At 45.2% G+C, this 23,244-nt stretch overlaps 1 protein-coding gene across 1 annotated transcript in view; it reads right to left on the bottom strand.

The window, feature by feature from the left end:
- The window catches only part of HIPK3 (homeodomain interacting protein kinase 3), an 87,096-nt gene extending 81,879 nt beyond the window's left edge, over window positions 1-5,217 (bottom strand). Inside the window, exon 1 of the mRNA XM_075837776.1 lies at window positions 4,863-5,217. Within this exon, the coding sequence (XP_075693891.1) occupies window positions 4,863-4,938 (76 nt within the window). The 5' untranslated portion in view covers window positions 4,939-5,217. The remainder of the gene's footprint in view (window positions 1-4,862) is intronic.
- Window positions 5,218-23,244: the final 18,027 nt, after the last annotated feature.

The following is a 23,244-nucleotide window of genomic DNA, read 5'->3' as shown; positions in this document are numbered from 1 at the left end:
GATGGACATAGTGACGGACGTCCGCGGAGCCCATTAAAGTCAATGGGTTGGCGCCGTTGGTTTCTGTCATGTGACTGATCCGGCGGCTTCGGTTGTTCGGAAAACCCAAACGCAGATGTACACAGAGTCCGACACTTCTCCGAGCTGCATCCACTCCTGCCTTAAGCTGGATTTAAATACACAGCGTTTTGCTGCGTTTTTGATTTTTAGAATACTACATTTTCCCTACTGACTGGTAGTTTCTGAAGCCGGACCCATGATTGCCATGCCGGCTTTAATTTAAGACGGTTAAAGAGATGAGACAACCCCTGTAAAGCGCAAGTGTCCTAAAACAGTGGCCTTTTAAACAATGGTGTCTATAAGATAGGGCTGGGCTATTACGACCTAGATCAAAATCACAATTAATTGAACATGTGACCATAATTACGATTACTGACTGATTTAGGCCACACCCCTTTTTGCATGCTATGCCATTTAATTCATATTTATCCCGAGCCTGCTGTATACTACTGTGTATAATATACCCCCTGACACTGCCCCCACACAGTATAATGCCCTCATAGTGCTCCCCACACAGTAGAATGCCCCATTGCTGCCCCCACACATTATAATGCCCCCATAACTGCCTTCACACAGTGTAATGCCCCTATAGCTGACCTCACACCATATAATGCCCCCATATATGCACCCCACACAGTATAATGTCCCCATAGCTGCCTCCACTAGTGCCTGATAAAATAATATACATATTCACCTAACCCCGTTCCAACGACGAGTGGAGGAGATCCCTCTGCTCCTCTGGTCTGTGCGGCAGCGAGCGATGACTTCACTGCCTCGCTTCCAGCGATACATAGCGAATGGTAGAGCAGGGACCTTATGGTCCCCTGCTCTACCATTGGATTCAACTGCATCTGCGTCCTGAAGATGCAGATACAGTTTAAACCGTAAAAAATTATTGATACAACCGAAATTCACAAGAGGACGTAGATTAATTTTGATTATTTTTCAATTAATTGCCCAGCTCTACTATAAGATGTCCAAGAATCTCGTAGGCCTGAGGCCACCAAGAACGGTTCGTGTGGAGTTCAGGAGTGCGATACACCACTTTATAAACCGGTCCTAAATATCTCACGGAGATCAGTGGCTTAGATGTGTATAAAAGCTGCTTATCCCCTTCCATGTTCAAACAACATTCATAATATAGAAAGATTTCACAAGTTAATTCTGTCTCCACTTTAAAACAACTAATACACATCCAGATGAAGCCGGTGACGTCCCAGACCCCAGTGTCCTACATCGGAATATACAGAATGTCCTTACCACTAACCCTCTCACAACCTCCTGAGGGGCCAAAAAACAAAAGGGATCAACCAACGTACACGCTGAAAAACCTTAGCCGTCTGTTAGCTCCTCTCTTCTGATCTTGTGAAGTAGAATACAAATGTCCGTGTATTTACGTGAGGTGTCGGGCGGATTTATGGAGTGTGGTTTGGAAGAAAGAGTTCTACACGAGAACTAAAATCTGTGTGCAAGATGCAAAGAAAGAGGAAGAAGGCTAATAAAAAGTTTCCAAAAAATTTCTTAGAACTTTTTTTTTCTTTCTGTGCAACAGGAAAATTGTGGGATGTGTTTAGATGTTGGAGGAAGAGAGCGAGGACTCACAATGAGAAAGGGGATACACAAAGTGGAGAGGAACAGGATGTAATGGGGGGAGGGCTGACGGATAAGGAAAACTGATGAGTGCATGTCTATATGGGGCAGCGCCCCGGTCTGCTCTCCTCTCTCGGCTGGTGAATCTGAATAGAGCCCCTGGAAGTTTGTGGAATGTGATGGGCTCAGCAGTCCTGCGCCGACACCTCTTTCACGCCCTCCCCGTCCCCACCCTCCATGAACGCACCAGGCCACAACATGTTGACACAGCTCCAGCGACGTGCACGAAATAAAAACGCACCATCATCACAACCATACGACCAACCTAGTCATTTTTTATTTGGGGGAACAGACAGGAGCGGCCGCACTTTAAATGGACCATAAATGAATTCCAATCCATAAATCCTTTTTTTTTTTAAAGGACACGGAGCACCGTACGTTAAATTCGTCAACTTATAATAGTTGCGGTTTGTGTCACTCACGCGGGTAATGGAAAGGTTTCTGGAAATTGTCAGAGCTGGGGAGATGCGAGATAAATACTGATCATTGGGTCACAGCTTTTTCCGGACTTCCTGCTGCTAATCCTATGCAGTCAGCCGGTCATGGCTGATAACAGGAAGCAATAGAGTGCATTCAGCTATACACCAAAATGGAGAGCAGACCGACTACTGTATTTTTAAGGGGTTCTCTTAAAAAGTTCCTGTAACTATTTAAGGCCTCGTTCACATCGGTGTTGGACTTTCCGTTGTTCTGCTCCGTCAGAGGAGCAGATGACGAAAATACTAGTAGTACGACGGACACCACCGCGCCCGACAGAACCCATTGAATTTAATGAGTTCTGTGGGTTTCGATCGTTGATTTTACAGCATGCTGCAAATAGTTTCAGCCATTTTCGACCGGATCTGCAATGGAGGCCCCTAATGCAGCCTCCAACGCAGATGTGAAGGTTTGTTTGTATTCTCCTGTAGAAGACAGATCTGAAAACTTATGAAATTCCCACTTACCCTTTGTATTATGTAGTGCGTCGATCATAGGACATGCTACATTCTTAAGCAGGGAGGGGGGGGGGGGGATTATATATTTTCTTTGACATGCGGTTTCCTATAGAAATATATATATAGCAAAATATTCTTGACCCATCTGCATATTACTAGCCGAAAACAGGAACCGATCCCTGGAGAGAGAAGTCGGACTTCTACTTCCACAGGAATCCATTCTCATTCTTGGCAAAGACACCAGCGGAAGGAACACGGAGCGAAAATATGACGCTCTCTAAGACCCCATGAACACGAGCGTAGATTTCGTCCGTAATTACGGACCCATTAGTTTCTATGGCCGACGGACACCACCCCGTATGTTTATGGGAAGGTGACCGTGCCGTAGAAACCTTCCATACAAAATAGGCCACGTCCTATTTTTCTTTATTTACGGTCCGTGCTCTGTTCACATCTGCGTCCTCCGTCAGAGGAGCAGAACAACGGAATGCCAGACGCAACTGTTCCGTTGGACATTGACTTTAATGTTTTCCGTCGGCGTGTCTGTGGCTTGACCGGGAACAGTAGAGCAGCACGTCGCGCTATTGTTTCCAGTAATTTTTGCCGGATCTGCGACAGACGCTCCTAATGGAGCCTCCGCCACGGATGTAAGCAGAGCCTTGCACAGGCTGGATCTGTTATTACGTGGCCCATCCATGATGAATACAAGAGACGTAAAAAAAATGCAGCCCCATACGATGTAAAGAGGGGACAAGAATATTCAGTATTCTCAAGTAAACCTCTATCACATTCGCGCCGTCCGTTCCTATCTAGAGGATTATGGAGACAAGTTGTGGGGAGTTCATTTCAATGCAAAAACTTTCCCCACTGGAAAAAAAAAATAAAAAATCTACCACTAATGTGAATACGATTTAAAAAAAAAAAAAATCAACATGGAGTTTAGGACATTATAACCCGCGCGACTCTCATCGATATCGATTAAATCCAGAGCGGGTGAACATAGTCTAGTTTTGTATTATAAATGCATGTACAGAACACTACCTCTCGCCCTCTCCAGCCATTCCCCATCCCAGTGTCTGACTCTCGGACCATCCCTCAAATTCCAGCTCTGTTACATGAAGACATGTACGCAGAAGGGAACACCATGTCCCATGTAAGAACAACACTAAGCCAATCCCCTGTCTGCAGACCCCCCACCCTTATTCCTATATAGACCAAAGCTTATTCGTTTTTCTACAACCCATTGCTGTATTTTTTTAGTTATTCCACTTTCCCAAAAGTTGCCAATTACCCTCCCCAGCACTTATATCTGTAGACCCCCCATCTCTGAACTAAAACCCTCTACTATTTGCAGCATATCGTACTTACATTTTGCATTCACCCCTTAAAAATTCTATATATAGGTGGGAACTTATGGCAGACGACTCCTACTGACACATAGTAGCCGAGTTGTCCCCCCTCCTCCTCAGACCCTATAAGAAACCCTATGGGAAGGGTCCGACGTACACTTCCAACTGGTTTTTTCAGGTTTGTTATCACCCTATACATGTCTCCAACCACCCCCTCCCTCCCCCCAACTAGTACTCTATTGTCTATCCCATCCCCCAACACATTCCCTATTGAAGGGTTTTTACTCGGGGTCTCACTGCTCCCCAAAGTGACGGAGCACCTTCAGCATTACTAGGATATATCCCTGACAGTGATGAAATTAGAGCTGAATGCCGATTGGCTGATTGTGTTCTCCAACATGCGGCCATCATACAGGGACTGCGCCAATTTTTTTTACCAATAACTTTTTTTTTTTCCTATTAAATTAATAATAAGTGTACAGGTTGGCGTTGAGGAGGCTCAGGACTTTTCCCATAGTGGTATCCAGTACTCCACGGGCTTTGGAGGGTCCCAGGACCCTTTGCAAATAATACTTTTAATATATTATAGACATTTATAGGAAATTAAACTGTAAAAAAGAAATTCCAATTTTAAGCCATAACATTAATAGGTATCTAAAGGCTGCTCAACCAGCAACAAGGGGGTCCGGGACCCTCAATGTGTCATACTGTACCCCACTTCCAGGTATTGTGGGGGTTTCAGCTGCGTCAGGAGAATTTCTATAAAAGTGGAGTTCCCCTTTAAGTTTCCGGACACAACCAGACTTGTTCCCGGCCATGCCCTGTACGTGCTCCACAGTCCCCGGTCCCCTGCCCGCACCCTCATTACCTTCATAGAGCAGGAGGAGGTGCAGCGTGCAGGGCTGTGCCGGACATGTCAGGCAGTGAGCGGGGCCCCTCTGCATGCTCAGCTCGCTGCGGCCGCTGCTGCCATCTTGTCCCGGCCCTGAACTCCGTCACCGTCTTTTTCACCAACCCCGCGGCGGCTTACGGGCCCGTGCTGTGGCTTTTTCCTCTTCAATAGGAGCTCATACTAGTCCTGTAGGCGCGGGTTGCTCGTCTCGCTCGGTCCCGCCGCGCACACACCGCCGCCGCCGCCCGCTCCCTTCCTAACATGTCGCTTGGCCAGCCTGAGGGGAAACAGGCAGCAACAGCCGATCGCCGAGTGCATCCGACGGGAGAAACGCCACCTGGCGTCCGCAGCGAAGAACGTCGCCATGGCAACCCATGAGAGGTTGTTTACATCGGTGACGTCATTGGCTTTAACCGTTTTAACCGTTTAACCATTTGTAAGGATGTTGAGGGCGTTGCTGTAGTGTTGAGCACAGTTGGAAGCGTCACATCCGCACTGGAGGACGACAATAGATTTCACTCTAATGACTTCACACATATACGACTATATTATGGCTTCGTGATGTACGGATCCGTAATACGGTGGCGGTAGCCTGCTCTGGTTTAATGCGGAATTCCATGAGAATTGGCAAGAAAAAACGGTCGTGTTCCTTCGCATTCATATAACAGTTTTTTAACATACAGAGAATACGGTGCCTCACGGAGTACCTACAGTTATGTAATGCATGAGCCGTCATAGGAACAGAAAAACTAAATTCAAGCTGACGTATTCGTCACATGGCGGACGCCGACAGCACCCGTCGGACCCCATTGACTTGAAATGGCTTTCTATGGTGTCCGTTGTTTTGCCAGAAATGATAGCGCAGCATGCTGAGATAAGTTTTCCTGTAAGGCTTCGTTCACATCTGCGTCAGGATTCGGTTCTAACGTTCCGTCTGAGCTTCCCGTCAGAATGGAACCCTGACTGAGACAAATGGAAACCATAGGTTTCCGTTTGCATCACCATTGATTTCAATGGTAACGCATCCGGTGCAAATGGTTTCCGTTTCCGTCAAAATGACGGAACCCTTGCACAACTGAGACAAACTGAAACCATGGGCACCGGATCAGTCACCATTGAAATCAATGGTGATGCAAACGGAAACCCATGGGCAACGCGTTTCAACGCAGGACATGCGTCTTCGTCAGGCCGAGAAATAGATACCTATTTCTCGGCCTGACGAAGACGCATGTCCTGCGTTGAAACGCGTTGCCCATCCTATGTTGCTCAAATAAATCAGCTTACCAGCACTTACCTGCCTTTTCTTCTCATTGAGGAGCGCTTTCCTAAAAAATATCCAGTTTTAAAATATATTTATTTTTTTAAATATATAATCCCACTGTAGATAGTGCCACTTTCCCCCTGTAGATAATTCCCAGGTACCACCCAAACAAATAAAAAAAAACTATACTCACCTTGCCCTGCTCCAGCGAAGAACGGAGCTCCACAGCCTCCTCAGTCCTGCAGCCTACTAGGTGCCGAGACAGGATCCTTGAGTAGGCTGGCGTGATCCAGTGATGTCATCACGCCAGTATGTGTAAGGATCCTGTCCCTGCGTCTTATAGACTGCAGGCCTAATGTGGCCCGTAGTCTAGTAAATGGCAGAGCAGGTAGCGGATCGTTTTCTGCTCTGCCATAATATTCAATTGTATATGCATCCTGGGGACGCAGATACAATTGAATATGACAGTCGCCAGATGCCGGGACACGGTCCAGTACAGTAATTTGCCGGGATTGCCTCTGTAATTTCAGGACAGTCCTGGCAAATTTGGAACTGTTGTCAACTATGCGCAGGGAGGGTTCCAGTTGCCCAGAAACACCCCTGTGACGTAAAAAACAGGGTTGCGGGAGCGTGGCAAAAATAACTTGCTTTAAAAAGTATGCATTTGGAAACCTCCCCCTTAAAAAATCCTGCGTTTGCCCTTGTGACCCATACTCTGGGTAACGTAGAAAGGTCTTTAAACTAATTGTAAAATGCACCAGTCATTGTGGCAGTAAGGGTATGTTCACACGGCTTATTTACGGACATAATTCGGGCGTTTTACGCCTGGAATTACGTCCGAAAATACGGCTTGAAAGCGTTGACAAACATCTGCCCATTGAAAGCAATGGGCTGACGTTTGTCTGTTCACACGAGGCGTATATTTACGCATCGTTGTCAAAAGACGGCGCGTAAATAGACGCCCGCGCCAAAGAAGTGTCATGTCACTTTTTCAGACGTAAATGGAGCCGTTTTCCATGGAAAACCAGCTCCAGTTACGTCCGTAATGGACGCGGCATTCAAGCGCCTGCACATGCCGTTACGGCTGAAATGACGGGGCTGTTTTCTCCTGAAAACAGCCCCATAATTTCGGCCGTTACGGACGCTGCCGTGTGAACATACCCTCAGAAAAGGGGAAGTATATAGCAAATACTCTACTTTTTTTTTTTTTAATCCACTTCTGGATGTGACTTCAAAAGCTGCACCAAAAAAAAAATTGCACCAAAACTGCACTGTGTGAATATTTCTTTGGAGTCAAGATCTCTGCAGCAGTTCGTATAGGACAAGCACATAACTGTGGATAAGTATTGAAGTTGCAGAGCAATAAAATTCCTTTACACCAGAACTTCACTAATGAATTCCTGTTGATCAGTCATGCAACAAAAATGATTTAGGTGTTGGTTTAATAGGAATTCCTTATGCTCAGGCATTGTCAACGTCTCGACCCCGAAGTATAAGGCCAAGTTTAATTTATTTCAAAGGTGGTTCTTCAAGTTGTTTTGTTATTTTCAGAAAAGAGGAATCCAAGGGTGTAACTGCAGAGGGTATAGCCACTGGTGCCTGAGGGGGAATAGAATTTGCATCTGGACACTGGAGCTTCATGTTATGTCTCTGATGGGATCCCACCCACTGGGTAACACTATAGGCCCTACGCACATAATTGTATATTTTATCCATCCGTAAATACTGTCCGTAAATACGTATCCATAGTAATTTATAGTCATCCGTAAATTATCCGCATATATGGGAGGGTGTCCGTAAATACGGTCCGTAGTGCATCCGTAATGCATCCGTGTTTACAGATCCACAAAAAAACAGGGAGTAATCTTGGGTAATCCCCTGGTGTCGTATAGCAACGCTTCCGTAATTACGGATGGCTACGGATGCACATCCGTAGCCAGGGCCGGCGTCAGCACCTGGCAAGCCCGGGCAAGTGGCGAGGCCCAATACCCTTGGGGGGGCCCACTCGACCGCCGGGTTCTGACGCTGCCGTCGTCACGGCATCACTGTTCATATATGGACAGTGATGTCAGGAGAAGAGGAGTCCCAGGCAGAGCGCTAGCGGCTCTGCTCCGGGACTCCATCTCTGGGGAAGTCCCTGACATCACTGTCCATATATGGACAGTGATGTCAGGAGGAGAGAAGGAGTCCCAAGCAGAGTGCTAGAAGCGGCTCTGCCCCGGACCCTGTCTCTGGGGAAGCCCCTGACATCACTGTCCATATATGGGCAGTGTTGTCAGGAGCAGAGCAGTGTCCCAGGCAGAGTGCTAGTAGCGCTCTGCCCGGTACTTTGGCTCTGGGGTTACCCTTGACATCACTAGCCGTATATAGACAGTGATGCCAGGGGCTTCCCCAGAGCCGGAGTACCGTACAGAGCCTTTACTAGCGCTCTGCCCGGGACTTCCACTATCCATATATGGACAGTGATGTCAAGAGCAGAGCAGGAGACCCAAATGAGTGCTAGAAGTGCTCTGCCCAGTACTATGGCTCTGGGTTTGCCCCTGACAACACTGTCCATATATGAACAGTGATGTCAGGGGCTACTCCTGAAGTGGAATCCCCAGCCAGAGAGTCGGCAATGCTCTGGCTGGGGATTCGATTCCTAGAGGGAACCCCATAGGCGCTACCTACAGGGAGGGTGGCTGTGTGGCACTACCAGGGAGGGGGGCTGTGTGGCACTACCAGGGGGGTTACTGTGTGGCACTGCCAGGTAGTGGGCTGTGTGGCACTACCAGGGGGTGGGGCACTGCCTGGGAGGAGGGGCTGTGTCACACTACCTGGGAGGAGGGGGCTGTGTGGCACTACCTAGGAGGGGGGGCTGTGCGGCAGTACCTGGGAGGGGGGCTGTGTGGCACTACCTGGGAGGTGGGGGCTGTGTGGCCCTTTCTGGGGGGCTGTGTAGCACTACCTGAGAGGAGGGGGCTGTGTGGCACTGCCTGGGAGCAGGCGGCTTTGTGGCACTACCTGGGAGGTGGGAGCTGTGTGGTACTACATGGGCGGGCTGTGCGGCACTATCTACAGAGGGAATTCAATTTATGGGGGTACAAACTAGGTGGCCTAATTTCTATATGGGGGCATAAACAGGGCCTAACGTCTATATGGGGGCACAAAATGAAATTTTCTGCCATTTTACTGCTTCTGTGAGTTCCCCCGCAAAGGGGCCTACTAAGGCTGTGTCGCCAAATGGCCCACATAAACCTGGAGCCGGCCCAGTCCGTAGGCATCCTTAATTACTGAACCGCCCATAGACTTCTATAGGGAGTCTGTGCTGTAATCATGGACAAAAAAAGGACATGTTCTATAATTTCTACTGCACTGACACCCACCCGTAAAAATATGTAAGGGTATGTTCACACGGCAGCGTCCGTAACGGCCGAAATTACGGGGCTGTAAATATACGCCTCGTATGAACAGACAAACGTCAGCCCATTGCTTTCAATGGGCAGATGTTTGTCAAAGCTTTCAAGCCGTAATTTCGGACGTAATTCCAGGCGTAAAAATTTGGCCGTGTGAACATACCCTAAAGGTGTCCGTAGCCCATAGAAATGAATTGGGCCGCAAAATACCGTAGTGTGCAAATGTTTTATCCGATCGTTAACCATCAATTGGTTACAATCTGAAAACGGAAAAACTTTTAGTCAATGCAGCTAATTAAAATACTGTATTTTTTTCAAATATATAACATGTTCTATCATTGTCCTCAGGCCGTGTTCACATCACGCTATGGCCCTCCGATTGATGTAAATGTTCCGAAAAGCTCCCAATGTATACCTCAGACGGAAACCTGCAACATATCCCACTGTATAGGCATACAGTGGGATAAAGTATCCATATGCTCCCATTGTAATAAAAAAGTATACTGCACTGTATATGTTTGTTTTTTTTACTGTATACTGTTCGTGTTGTATGGAATAGCGTGGTCTACTATGCTATTCCATACCCTTTTTTTTTTGCAGTATACCAGTGTACTGGCCCAACAGAGAACAAAAGGACAACATTTTGGCTTTCCGTCAGGTAATGGAGCCTTATGGAGATGCCAAGCGTGTACGCCAGAAGCTCGTTCCCAATCATTGTCCTATGTAAACAGGGCAATGATCAGCCGATGAACAAGCGAGTGCTTTATTGCACACATATATTGTTTATATTTCTGTAATATTTTATTTATTACTTTCATTTTAAATATGATTGGGGAGAGTCCTATTCCGGGTATTGTCACCATCTCCAGTAGGTCTCCATTCTGTGCTGCTCAAACATTCTAAAGCGGATAATCAGATACTGTTTCTGTATGAGAGTTTTGACCGGTGTATACATTCAGCTCATCACATGCTGCTCATATTTAGCGGTTTTGTGGTGTTTTATTGATTTATGAAATATCTGAGTAGCACAACAGGAAGGCGGCATTTCAAGGAGCATCAAAAACAAGGAACAATGTTCTTATAAAGGACAGCGGTGGGCCTGTGTACTTTAAAATGCCAGGGCTGATTTTAAAGGGGTTGTCCACCTTCTGACAATCCGGTGGCTAGGTCATCAGTATGTCATCCGTGCGGGTCCGACACCCGAACCCCGCACCGATAAGCCGCTACGGTGGCCTGCGGGCATCGGATGTTGTGGCACATAATGCTATGTATGGAGCCCGGAAGCAGTTGGCTCCATACATAGCATAGCGGCCGCGCTGCAGAACTGCAGGTCTGCTCCTATTCACTTGAACAGTACTGCAACTCGGGCGCTATTCCGTGGCCGAAGCGAACTGGTGTCGGACCCGACAGATCATGTACTGATGACCTATCCGGTGAATAGGTCATCAGTTGTCAGAAGCTGGAAAACTCCTTTAAATCCCAGTCCGGACCTACTTACATGTATAATTGCTTGTAGCATAACACAATGTCCATTGATTCAATGGGCGCCCATTGTTTTCAATTGCTTTCAACAGAAGTGGACGGTCCCCCAGAGCTCTAACTAATAGAGAACAGTGGTTCTGAAGAGAGTGAACCCCTGTTTTATCTTAACATATGGCATATAATATTTTTACTTTTTGGAATAAAAAATAGATGCAACGTCTACCCAGATATCATATTCTCTGCAATACAAGCCCCCACCCCTTGCTCACTGCATGTATAATCATTGTAAAATATATATATTTCTTCCGAATTGAGGTGGAGATTGTAAAAAAAAAAATAAGTCTGTCTGATCGGAGTCCACAGGTTCTCAAGGATAGGAGATGTGTGGGCTGTCTTGGCTGGATATTCCTGGATCTGGCCAGAGATTAGGTAGAAATAAATAGCTGACCTCTTGTGCAATTCAAATATCTCATGGTAAGCTGTGACCTGCGCTATCCAAAAGCAGAACCGGAGGAGTGAAGATTATATAATGTGATTCACGTCTTCAAGCAGGTGCAACCTCTTCTTGTTAAGAGCAGTCGTGGGCGGCATTCTTCCTTAATTCTGTAAACATTTCTTAATGCCAAGTTGTAGACAAAATACTGCGAGGTGATAATTAGTAAAGCAATACAGAGGCGGCTGGCGATTTCTTTGTAAAATGTCAAGATTATTTTATTATGTTATATTTAGTCGCGCTTTGTTGTTGCTGTTAGAACATAACATTATTAACACCTTTGTCAAAAACAATAAAATAAAAGAAGGTACAAAAATTCAATGCAAAAGAAATATTCTTAGTAGTTGGAGTAGTTCTAGAAATAGGTACCGGTACTAATTCAAGTACTTCTCTGAAGCTCCGCCCACTTTGCTTGACATATTCGCATGTGTCAGAATAAGTGGAGCAGGGGCTTCAAAAATATGGCGTTTAACTTGAATGCCATATTTTGAATGTATTTACGCCTGAAAATTGGCATATGTTGATACATCTGTCCCATTATTCCCAATTCACACACAGCATTTTTTACGTGATTTTAGAGCATGGTGGATTGTTTTCTGGAGTTACTGTGGAGGTTTTCCCTATTGACTTAAAGAGGCTCTGTCACCAGATTTTGCAACCCCTATCTGCTATTGCAGCAGATCGGCGCTGCAATGTAGATTACAGTAACGTTTTTATTTTTAAAAAACGAACATTTTTGGCCAAGTTATGACCATTTTTGTAGTTATGCAAATGAGGCTTGCAAAAGTCCAAGTGGGTGTGTTTAAAAGTAAAAGTCCAAGTGGGCGTGTATTATGTGCGTACATCGGGGCGTTTTTAATACTTTTACTAGCTGGGCGCTCTGAAGAGAAGTATCATCCACTTCTCTTCACAACGCCCAGCTTCTGCCAGATCACGCTGTGACGTCACTCACAGGTCCTGCATCGTGTCAGACGAGCGAGGACACATCGGCACCAGAGGCTTCAGTTGATTCTGCAGCAGCATCGGCGTTAGCAGGTAAGTCGATGTAGCTACTTACCTGCAAACGCCGATGCTGCTTTCAGACATCTGTAATGCAGCTGCATTTTAGGGATGTATTACTGCTGCAATACCTGGACACCCCCCTTTCCTACAGTTCTACAAACCAGATCTTCATTGAACCTTATGACCTACTGACTACCAATAAGTAGTTTTCTAGGTTTATAAAATCAGACTGCCTAAAATACAAAGAATAACAAACTTCACCGCTGGGACCCCCACTGATCCCGAGAACGGCGGTCCCGAATTCCCTATTTCTCCTAACTGCTCGACCACAGTGAGGAGGACATTAAATGGAGTGGCGGTCGAACATGCATGCTACCGCTCCATTTAAGGTCTATTGGACTGACGGAAACAGCTGAGCGTTGTACTCGGCTGATTCCGTCAGTCCCATAGACATTGTATGGAGCAGCGAGTGCATACTTGACTGCCATCACATTCAAGCTCCTCCTCACTGCAAGGAGTGCAATGAGGAGGAATAAGGGGTTTGGGAACCCATTCCCGCATTTGGTGGGGGTCCCAGGGGTGGGGCCCGGGGCCCCCAGCAATCGTAATTGAGCCCTTTTGATATACTTACTGTTACAATTATGCTCCGGTACCAGGTGTATGTGTGTGTGAAGTAAGGCTGAGGTCTCATGCACCCAGCAGAGCCTGTTTAGAGGCATACGGAATCCCTGCAGCTCTTTACTGAGCCATAGGCAATCCATGTGATGATAAATAGACAGACAAACAGACAGACAGACAGACAGATAGATAGATAGATAGATAGATAGATAGATAGATAGATAGATAGATAGATAGATAGATAGATAGATAGATAGATAGATAGATAGGGTTTATGCAACTGTAACAACTCATCTTAGACAATTCATCTAGTCAACCGGACAGATGTATATTATATTATTGTATTACATTATATCTATGGCTCCATAGAATGCTGTCGGAAGCTCAGGTGGAGCTTGTCGAGTTGAGAAACTGTTACATGAGGTGGTCTTATCTGGTTGCCATGGATATCGTAATAGGACTGAGATTGGCATAGTGTTCTGAATTATATCTGTATATGCATGCAACTTACATAGTCAACCCACACTCTGCAACCTGTGCCAATTTGCCTCTTTATATTGGATACCTAATGGCAACATTACCGCTGTTAAGATGGCAATTGACAATGTCAGAAGAAAAATACAATAGAAGATGATATTCATCCAGATGAGGCTTTAGACCAAGAAAAAACACAATATGATACCTGTGCAGTGATGTTCCCGCACAGGACTGTGGCATAACTGGACCCGAGGGCAGAGCTGTCAATCACACATCAGTCCAATTCAATCTTTTTCTTCTGTCAAACTTTTAAAGGGGTTTTCTGTCATTTTTATTTTACATGAAATCAAATACTTTTCTAAGGCCTCGTTCACATCTGCGTTGGGGTCTCGTTCTGAGCTTTCCGTCAGAATGGGACCCTGAACAGACACAAACTGACACAAACGGAAACCAGAGGTTTCCGTTTCCATCACCATTGATTTCAATGGTGACGGATCCGGTGCCCAAGGTTTCCGTTTGTCTCTGTTGTGCACCGGACCCATCGTTTTGCCTGAAGCAATGGCGAAGCAATAGCGTAGTCGACTACACTATTGCTTCCGGCAAAACGACGGGTCCCGTGCACAACAGAGACAAATGAAAACCATGAGCATCGGATCCGTCACCATTGAAATCAATGGTGATGGAAACGGAAACCTCTGGTTTCCATTTGTGTCAGTTTGTGTCTGTTCAGGGTCCCGTTCTGATGGAAAGCTCTGACGGAACGTCAGAATGGGACCCCAACGCAGATGTGAACGAGGCCTTATTTATCTTTATTAAAAATTATTTCCCATGTAAATATTGCGGCCGCGGCCCAGCCGGTACCTGTCTCGTCCCCAATCTGTATAACAGCCGATTCATCCAATAGCTCTGCCCTGTACAATGTAATGGGGGACAAAACCTTTACCACTTCTGGTATAATACTACCTTTTTGTTGGGGAACACCAGGTGACCACCAATACAGTTCCATCATAGGTTGTCACTCATATATTTGCGATTCATAGGCCTGGAAAAGCTGGGTTGTACTCCCCTTGACAGAACAACTTTACAGAATAGAAGAATTCAAGGATTAATATTGAATGGTGTTCTTTGAGTTTTGGGCAAAACTCTCCTTAATTTATATATGCAAGCAGGGATGTAGAGGTCGCCATCGCAACTAGGGCCTGGAGCCCAAGGAGGCCCAAAAGGTCCCTCTGTCACATATGGTTAGTCCAGTACTATAAATTAGGCGTCATAATTGGGGGCTATGTAACAGATTTTGCATTAAAGGGATTGTCCGGGCATGGGGCGATTTTTCATACTGATGGCCAATCCACAGGATAGGTCATCAGTATACGATCAGTGGGGGTCCGACACCCGGACTGCACACCGATCAGCTGTTTGGCACTGGATGTTATGTAGTGGCCGGTGTCGGAAGCAGATGGCTCAGTATACTGTATAGTGGCCGTGCTGCAGTACTGCAACTCTGCTCCTATTCACTTGAATAGGAGCAGAGCTGTAGTATTGCAGCACGTCCGCTATACTGTGACTGGAGCCATCTGTTTCCGGCACGGACATCCGGAACCCAGAGGCAGTCAGAACAGCTGATCGGTTAGGGGTCCGGGTGTCGTACCCACACCGATCATATATTGATGACCTATCTTGCGGGTCATTGGTATGAAAAACCGCCCCGTGCCTGGACAACCCCTTTAAGGTCCAGGAGCTTCAAGTTTTCCTATCTTGAACATTTATGGCATATCCACAGGATATGCCATAAATGTCCGATAGATAAGGGTCCCGCCTCTGGGACCCGCACCTATCTCTAGTTTGGGTCCTCTAACTACCTTCTACCTTCTTCTGCGGTTGCTACTCTCGAGCCATTGAGCTATGAGGTGGTCGGGAGCTACAGAAACAGCAAAGCTCACTGTGCTACGCTGTTTCTGTACTCCCGACCACCTCGTTAGTCAGTGGTTGGAGAGCAGCAAAAAAAAGTAGGACGGGGTCAGGGGGCCCCGATCTAGGCATTGGTGCAGGTTCCAATGATGAGACCCGCATCTATCGGACATTTATGGCATATTATGTGGATATGCCATAAGTGTCCAAGATGGGAAAACCCCTTTAACCCTCTGAGTGTAAGGTAGAACTTACCAGAACTTATATACGGTTTATCAGAAATGATATTCACTCGCAGTCAAGGTCCCAGCTGAACAGGCATGAGTCGTGCACGCTGACACAGACATTGTACTGGTCATTAACTGCTGCTTTGCTTGCACATATGTCTAATCCTCTTTTAGGCTTATTACTCGAATTAGTTCCTACAACATCAATTCATGCTCAGATTGTGTGCTTCTTAATTCACTGTGAAGAAGGGTAAGGATTTAGTTTATATCCTTGACTTGTTAGATATGGAATTGAACTACAGTTTGTACATCTAGGTTACAGTCTCCCTCGCTATGCTTCTATATACTAGTTTATATAGAGAGGCTATCATTTTCCAACTTTACGATAAAAGATTATTACAAGGTATAACTTATTGGCCTTGTAAATAGGTGTTTTACGATTTATAAAGGGTATGTCTGCTCCTCTTCATTCAAATCTATGCAGGGCCGGTCTTACCTATAGGCACACTAGGCATGTGCCTATAGGCAGCCCTGAGGGTAGGACGCCTGCTAAAGGAAAAATTTACAAATGCAATCACAAAATAGTATGTAATCATATGTAAATTATGTGCATTTATATGTTACACAGGCACTTGTCTCTATCATGCCCTGATTAGAAACCATTCAAACATTGAATATTATCAAGCAAAACTATTTATTACAATAGAATTCTGCAAAAAATGTTGTATTCATATTGTTCCAGTTACTAGCCACGGCTTGCAGACAGCCCCCTGAGCTGATTCTCAGCTTTCTCACTCTGTCTATACCCACGGGAGTACCACCTTAGTCCATATTATTTTTTTCTGCACTGTGACTAAAGCCTCATGCACACGACCGTAGCCATGTGCACGGCTGTGATTTTCGGGTCGGCTGGGGGCGGAGTGTCACCTGCAAGTCGCCCACAAATCGCGGGTCGTCCACATGGCGTTCTTTCTGCGGTCCGGGCTCCTGGGCCATGCACGGACCGTGAAAACCACGGTCGTGTGCATGGCCCCATAGGAATGAATGGGGCCTCAATTCTTCCGTGGATTTTCGGGGGAATTGCGGCTGCAAAAGCACGTTCGTGTGCATGGGGCCTAAGTGTAAGAGGTCAGTGATATCATATCCTGTGTGTATGGCATAAGAAATAAGATATTAAAATACACCACCTTCATCATCACATGACTAGGAGTTATATTTAATACACCTAAGTATATATTATTTTCATCCCAAAAAAGTGGAGGGGCTCCCACCTAAAAAAAAATTGGAGGGGCCCCCACATAAAAAGGAGAGGGGCACCTACCAAATATTTTCCTGGGATCTCCACCAAGGCCCTAAGCTGAACTGTACCCCAGTGGCTAGAAATATGACAATTGTGGCATTTGCAAACAACGTGCGGTTATGTCTGAGAACATTTACCAAGTAATGATCCATTCATTCTGGTAGAGACAGAAACAATTATGAGTCCAGCTGTGGGGGTCACAATGTTTCCAGTTTGTTACATACTGGCAGGACATGGGGAAATTGAAGTCCCACAACAGCTGAGAGGCCATAGGCCAAAGGTTAACTAAGTCTAAAGATTAGTCCTTTCACTAGTCTTGCTTTAGGCAGACAAGGTCAGCAACATGGTCGTACATTTGTAGTACAAGTTTTTTGTGTAAAGAGTTAAGATTCTTCTGACATATCATGCACATGACCATATTACATTTAAAATTCTATGCGCTCATACTGTACCTATATATTATACTCTGCATGTCAATGTAAAGGGCCGTCCGCATGGCAGTGCCTTGTAAATGTACCTTTATAGATATATTAGAAGAATACAGTAGAGGGGTCATCTCATCACAGATGATCACGGATCTGGCTCCCAGGACCACAGGGAAACAGAAGATTTTGCTGTCCGCTGCTCATTTCCCCTGCAGCGGCCACTATGGGAGAGATGAAGTATTACATGTAAAGCATTGACGAATTGGGTCTATCAAAACGATAGACAATGCTTGTTAACAAATCTCAGCTTTGGATCATAGAGGGGGGTCCCACAGTATTTTTTTTTTTCCTGGAGAACAGATTCCGTTTTTTGCCCTATCCCTGTATCTAAATACCCTGGCACTTCCCTGACACTAAGGTTACATGTTTCGCCAGCCCCCTAACTTAGCTTCCACCTCTAATGCCTTTTAATAGAAATACACTGCCTGGATCCCCCACTATTTCCATAAACAGTCCTAGCACTTTGTAAATATTCGGTTCTGAATGTCTGTGACTCGTGTTTAAGGCAAAGTCCTCTGATTTGAGTAAAGCGATATTTTTGCAGATTGATCCTCACCGATCTATATTTTTGATGTGTAAATGAGGTTCAATTTGGAGAAAACCCATTAATGCTCATTTATAAACAGGATCTATTAACACTAATATTAAAAATTAATATTATTTGTATTATTATTAGTATTTTTTTTATTTTTTATTACAGGACATAATATCCCTTCCCTATGTTATTAGGCAGCTACTTTCCAACTACTCATATTACCGATGTATCTAAATAAAGTCCTATCTTTAACAACCCTCATAAACTCTTCTACTTGAACAATTTACACCACAGTATAACCATAATTGTACATAGAGATTTTTGTTTTCAACAGACCAAAAATCCCTCCACCCTGGGCTCCAAATTATTTGTGCATTGCCGACGTAAAGCATACATAGAAAGAGATTAGAAAAATAGATTAAGTGTTTCTTAAGACGCAGTCTGCCTGGGATGGCATCTAAAGATTTACAGTAACATAATCCCGGCAGCAACTGCCAGGCCCAGCTGGAACATTGAAACAAGGCTGGAATTCAGCATAAAACCTAACAGGTGCAAAGCGGCCGTACGCTGTAACTGCAGATACCATATTACAGGATGGACTAATTCTACACGACCTGCTATATATCACTGGTGTCATTGAAAAGAAAAACTCATTACATTTAAAGTCTAAACTCCCCTTTAACTGCCATTTACATATAGCTTTACATAGTTCACATATAGACATGATCTACATAAAAAAGTTGAGCAACTTTGCTTTATTTACCTTGCACTGATCCTGAATTACATCCAGCATTAGAACCAAGAGCTGTATTCATAATTCTGCAGGCTTTAGAGGTGATATCTACCAGCATTCCTTGCAGCCGCTCATAGAGCCCACTGTGAATAGTGCCCCACATAGAGCCCCCTGTAGATAGTGCCCCCACGGAGCCCCCTGTAGATAGTGCCCCTCATTAAGCCGCCTGTAATTAGTGCCCCATAGACCCCCCTGTAGAAAGTGCACCCCATCGAACCCCCTGTAGATAGTGCCCCATCGAGTCCTCTGTAGATAATGCCCCAATAGAGTCCCCTGTAGATAGTACCCCCATAGAGTCCCCTGTAGATAGTGCCCCCCAACACTGCCCACTGAAAAAAAAAACACATTACATGCTCACATGTACCCGTACCCGTGCCATCCTCCAGCGACGCAGGCCTGGTCTCTTTTGACCAAGCCTCATCCAGCGGAACGACGCAGGCAATGCGACTACGTCACTGCGCCACTTGCATCATTGATAAAGCACCGAATGTTGGGGCAGAGTACTGATAGATCCCGTGCCTCGCCAGCGTTAGACTGATCAATTGTATCCGTGTCCTAAGGATGCAGATATAATTGAGTGCAGGGGACCGGTTCTCCCCGGTTCTCTGAACCGGCTGTAATTTTAACAAATGATTCGGGAAGGCCGGGGCGAACCGGCCGGATCCCACACCTGCATGGGCCCCTGGGAATCTCTAAAATCCCTTATCAAAAGTCTCACCGGCTCATGAATCCTATTACAATCGAAGACCTTACTATTTTAGCAGGCTGAAATTGAGTCATATCAGAAGGACTTTGTATTACTGAGAGGGTGATTTTACTGTAATTGTATTCCTATCAGCTACGGTTTTGACTTTCTTCCTGTTCAGACAGCTCGCCACCATCACTGAGCACATTCTTTCCGGTCAGAGTCTCAGACCTCAGACTAAAAATAACAAGTGCTCGCATGCACACCTAAAGCCAAAACTGTTCCCAAGGTCAAGGGTATTGCTCTGACCAATGGCCAAATCGCAGTTCCTGTAATCCACTAAATCAACGCACTTCAGCAGTTTATAGACCTGATACTGTATCAACCATAATAATGTCAAGAATTTTCGGAGGTGTCATACAGTCATGTCAGTAAATGAGATCAGTGGAGGTCTGCGAGCGTGGACCCTCACTGCTTTTCGTTTTTGCCTCTCTGCCTTTCAGCAGCCATAACTTTTTTTTTTTTTTTCATTGATGTGGCTATATGAGGCCTTTATTTTACGCCAAACAAATTGGATTTTTTTCCTGCGCAATTCTGTGGATAACTTTTAACAACTTTATTTTATACTTATTATGTATTAGCATACTCCTGAATGCTGATACATTACACTGAGTCACTATGATATCACATAGTGCGCCCTAACAGCAGGCTTATAGAACAAACAGCCCTGGGGTCCTTTCTAGGTCCCTGGGGCTGACTGCAGAGGGTTCCCCAGTATCCGACCGCGTCACCAGAAGTGGTCACATACCGCATCGATCAAAGGGTACAACGGCCGAGATCGGTGGTTTCAAATGACATCACTGTATACTCGGACCTGCACAGTCTGCCTTCAAATGACAGTGTGTGGTTGGGAAGGGGTTACATTTATCTAACTGCTTCGGCACGTATTAGAAAAATAGCTTTCTTCCAAAAACAGTGCCACACCTGTCCACAGGTTGTGTGTAGTATTGAAGCATTGCCCCATTCAGTCCAATAGAGATGAGCTGCATTACCATACACAACCCATGGGCACTGTTTCTGGAAGAAAGCAGACATGTTTTTCTAATCCTGGACAACCCCTGGCCCCATTTTGCCCAGGAACGCTTACAAATATGCCCAAATATGGCCACTTAATAGCAAAAAAAAAAACTCTGAAAAAAAAGTGTGTGTAAAGGAGACCAGGGACACACACACCGTTTTGTCGCAGTTTTTGGCCAGGTTCACATGAGAGTAACACAGGCACATTTGTGTGCCCGTTTGCCGGCCGCAAGTCTTGACCCGACTGGGGGGGGGGGGGGTCTAATAACCGTAACTGACAGCATCATAGATCCTTTTGATCCTTTTGCGGTCGTGCTGGGACCTGCGGTCATAATACAAACACAGAAATGTGCCCGTATCAGTCTTATGTGAAACTGACCTTTAGTTCAGTTTTTGGGCCAAATACCGGAGTGAACACAAAAGAAAGGAGATGCATCAGTCTTTTCTTTATAACTTTCCTTCCTTTTTGATTCTGGCTTTGGCTCAAAACTCTGTGTGTAATTCTGGCCGTGCTGTTTTAATGCCGTTTTTGAGCCAATGCCAGGAGTGTAGTGTAAAGGCAGAAGAAGTTTATAGGAATGATTCTACTTCTCTTTATTTTAATCCCCTCCTGGTTTTGTCTTCAAAAACGGCATAAAAAACTGCAGCCAGCAATACTCCACATGGGAAAGCACCATAAGAAAATTACCATAAGGTCAAAGTGCCAATGGACTAACCTCCACTTGGCCCTTTATTTAATAGCACACAGCATGTGTATGACAACTATTCCCCAGCCTCGTGTTATTCCATTCAATGAACAGGAGGAATTGTTGGTTCTTGGATAATGAATTTAGAAAACTTCACTTATCCACATGTGACTGAGACAATTCAGTGTTGTGTTTACATCTGATAGATCTACAGCTGTTGTTGGTCTTCACAAGTTCTCGAGAACCAAATGGTCAAGGAGGCTTTGTGTGAGCCCAGCCGCTGACACTATAGATTATAATGGTATATTCACTTGCAGATCGCCGCGCCAACATCATGTGTTCGCATGCAATTTTTAAAAAAAAATAAATTAACGTATTTTGTGTTTTCAGTTATGAACTTAAGGCTCTTTTACACCGGCCGACATCGTTGATCGGCGCTCACTTGCTCCTGTCACACGGAGCTATGGATGGGGACGAGCGATCGTTACTCCGATCGCTCGTCCCCATACATTATTATCACGTCGGCAGCGCGTCAGGGAGATGTGCTGCCGACAACGATAATATTTAACTTTTTTAAAATGATACGACTGGCAGATTATCGAGCGTTTGCTCGTTCATCTGCTGATCGCTGCCCTGTTTACACAGGGCAGTTATCAGCAACGAGAGTTCTATTAACGCACGTCTGCCCAATAATCGTCCTCTGTAAAACCCCCTTTAGATGTGATCATTAATAGCTGGTCCCAGTGTGTCAGAGACACGTAGGAACTGTTCTCAGCTGAGCAGTCAGTTCAGCTGAACTGACGGAATCGGTTGAGACAAAGCGATACAGCTTCTGTATATACAAGATACATAGAAATTGTATCTTAAAAGGTAAAAAATAAAAATGTATAAAAGTGATTTGGAAAGTTGCTCTAACACACAAAATGCATTCATTTAATAATAATTTTAAAAAAATGCTTACGAAGGTCGACATGGATTTTATAAAAAAAAACAGTTCCTATTGCAGAAAAAAATGTATTGTAGGAAAACAGCAACAAAAAACATGCGCCACACCATTTCCGATGCATGTGACTATATCCTAAGTGTGTCAGACAAACATATTCAGTTGTGAACATACGGAGACCGGTCAGAGGTACATAAAGCATATGTCTAAAGTGGTTGTCCCACCAAAACAACTTATCACCTACACACAGAATAGGTGATAATTATTTGATCGATGAGACCCACATAGATCACGAGAACAGTGGGTCCCGAGTCCCCTGTTTAAATGGTGCGACGGTCATGCATGCGCTGGCGCTCCATTCATTTTCTATGGGACCGCTGGAGATAGCTGAATACAATGTTCGGCTATCCCAGGCAGTTCCATAAAATTCCATAAAGTATCAACGGAGTGTCAACTCGCATGCTCCACCACATAGGGGAATTGGGTTCCACGTTCTCGTGATAATTTGGGGTCCAGGTGATCAAACATTTATGACCTATCCTGAGGATAGGGGAAAAGTTGTTATGGTGGGATAACCCCTTTAAGACAATGGTTCTACGGTTCCATTTTGCTTGCAATATTTGCATGAACGCTAGAACGCAGTGCGACATATCACAAGATATAATTTCTAATGTATGTCTACGGGGGCACAGGACATCGATGTGTACATGAGATGTCATGAATCCACGATTTCACAATTGCAAAAAATGGCCATGTACATATATGTGAGTTTGAGTATGTCGCCATGGTGTCTTGACCTAAAGAGGAACAACTGGGGGAATAATGGTTATTTCCTTGGTTCTGTCCCTAGAGAAGTGATGTCATAAATCAGGTAACATGTGAGCAGCTGCTAAAAATGACAACTCCCAGCGTGCCCTAACTGGAGTTGTCGTTTTACAACAGCTGGGAAGCCATTGGAGACCTCTGCCATAGACTGTGGCGTAGAGACGGC

This window comes from Rhinoderma darwinii, chromosome 9, assembly GCF_050947455.1.
Source record: "Rhinoderma darwinii isolate aRhiDar2 chromosome 9, aRhiDar2.hap1, whole genome shotgun sequence".
In the NCBI taxonomy this organism is placed as follows: Eukaryota; Metazoa; Chordata; class Amphibia; order Anura; family Rhinodermatidae; genus Rhinoderma; species Rhinoderma darwinii.
This window is presented reverse-complemented; position numbering and strand designations above follow the sequence as displayed.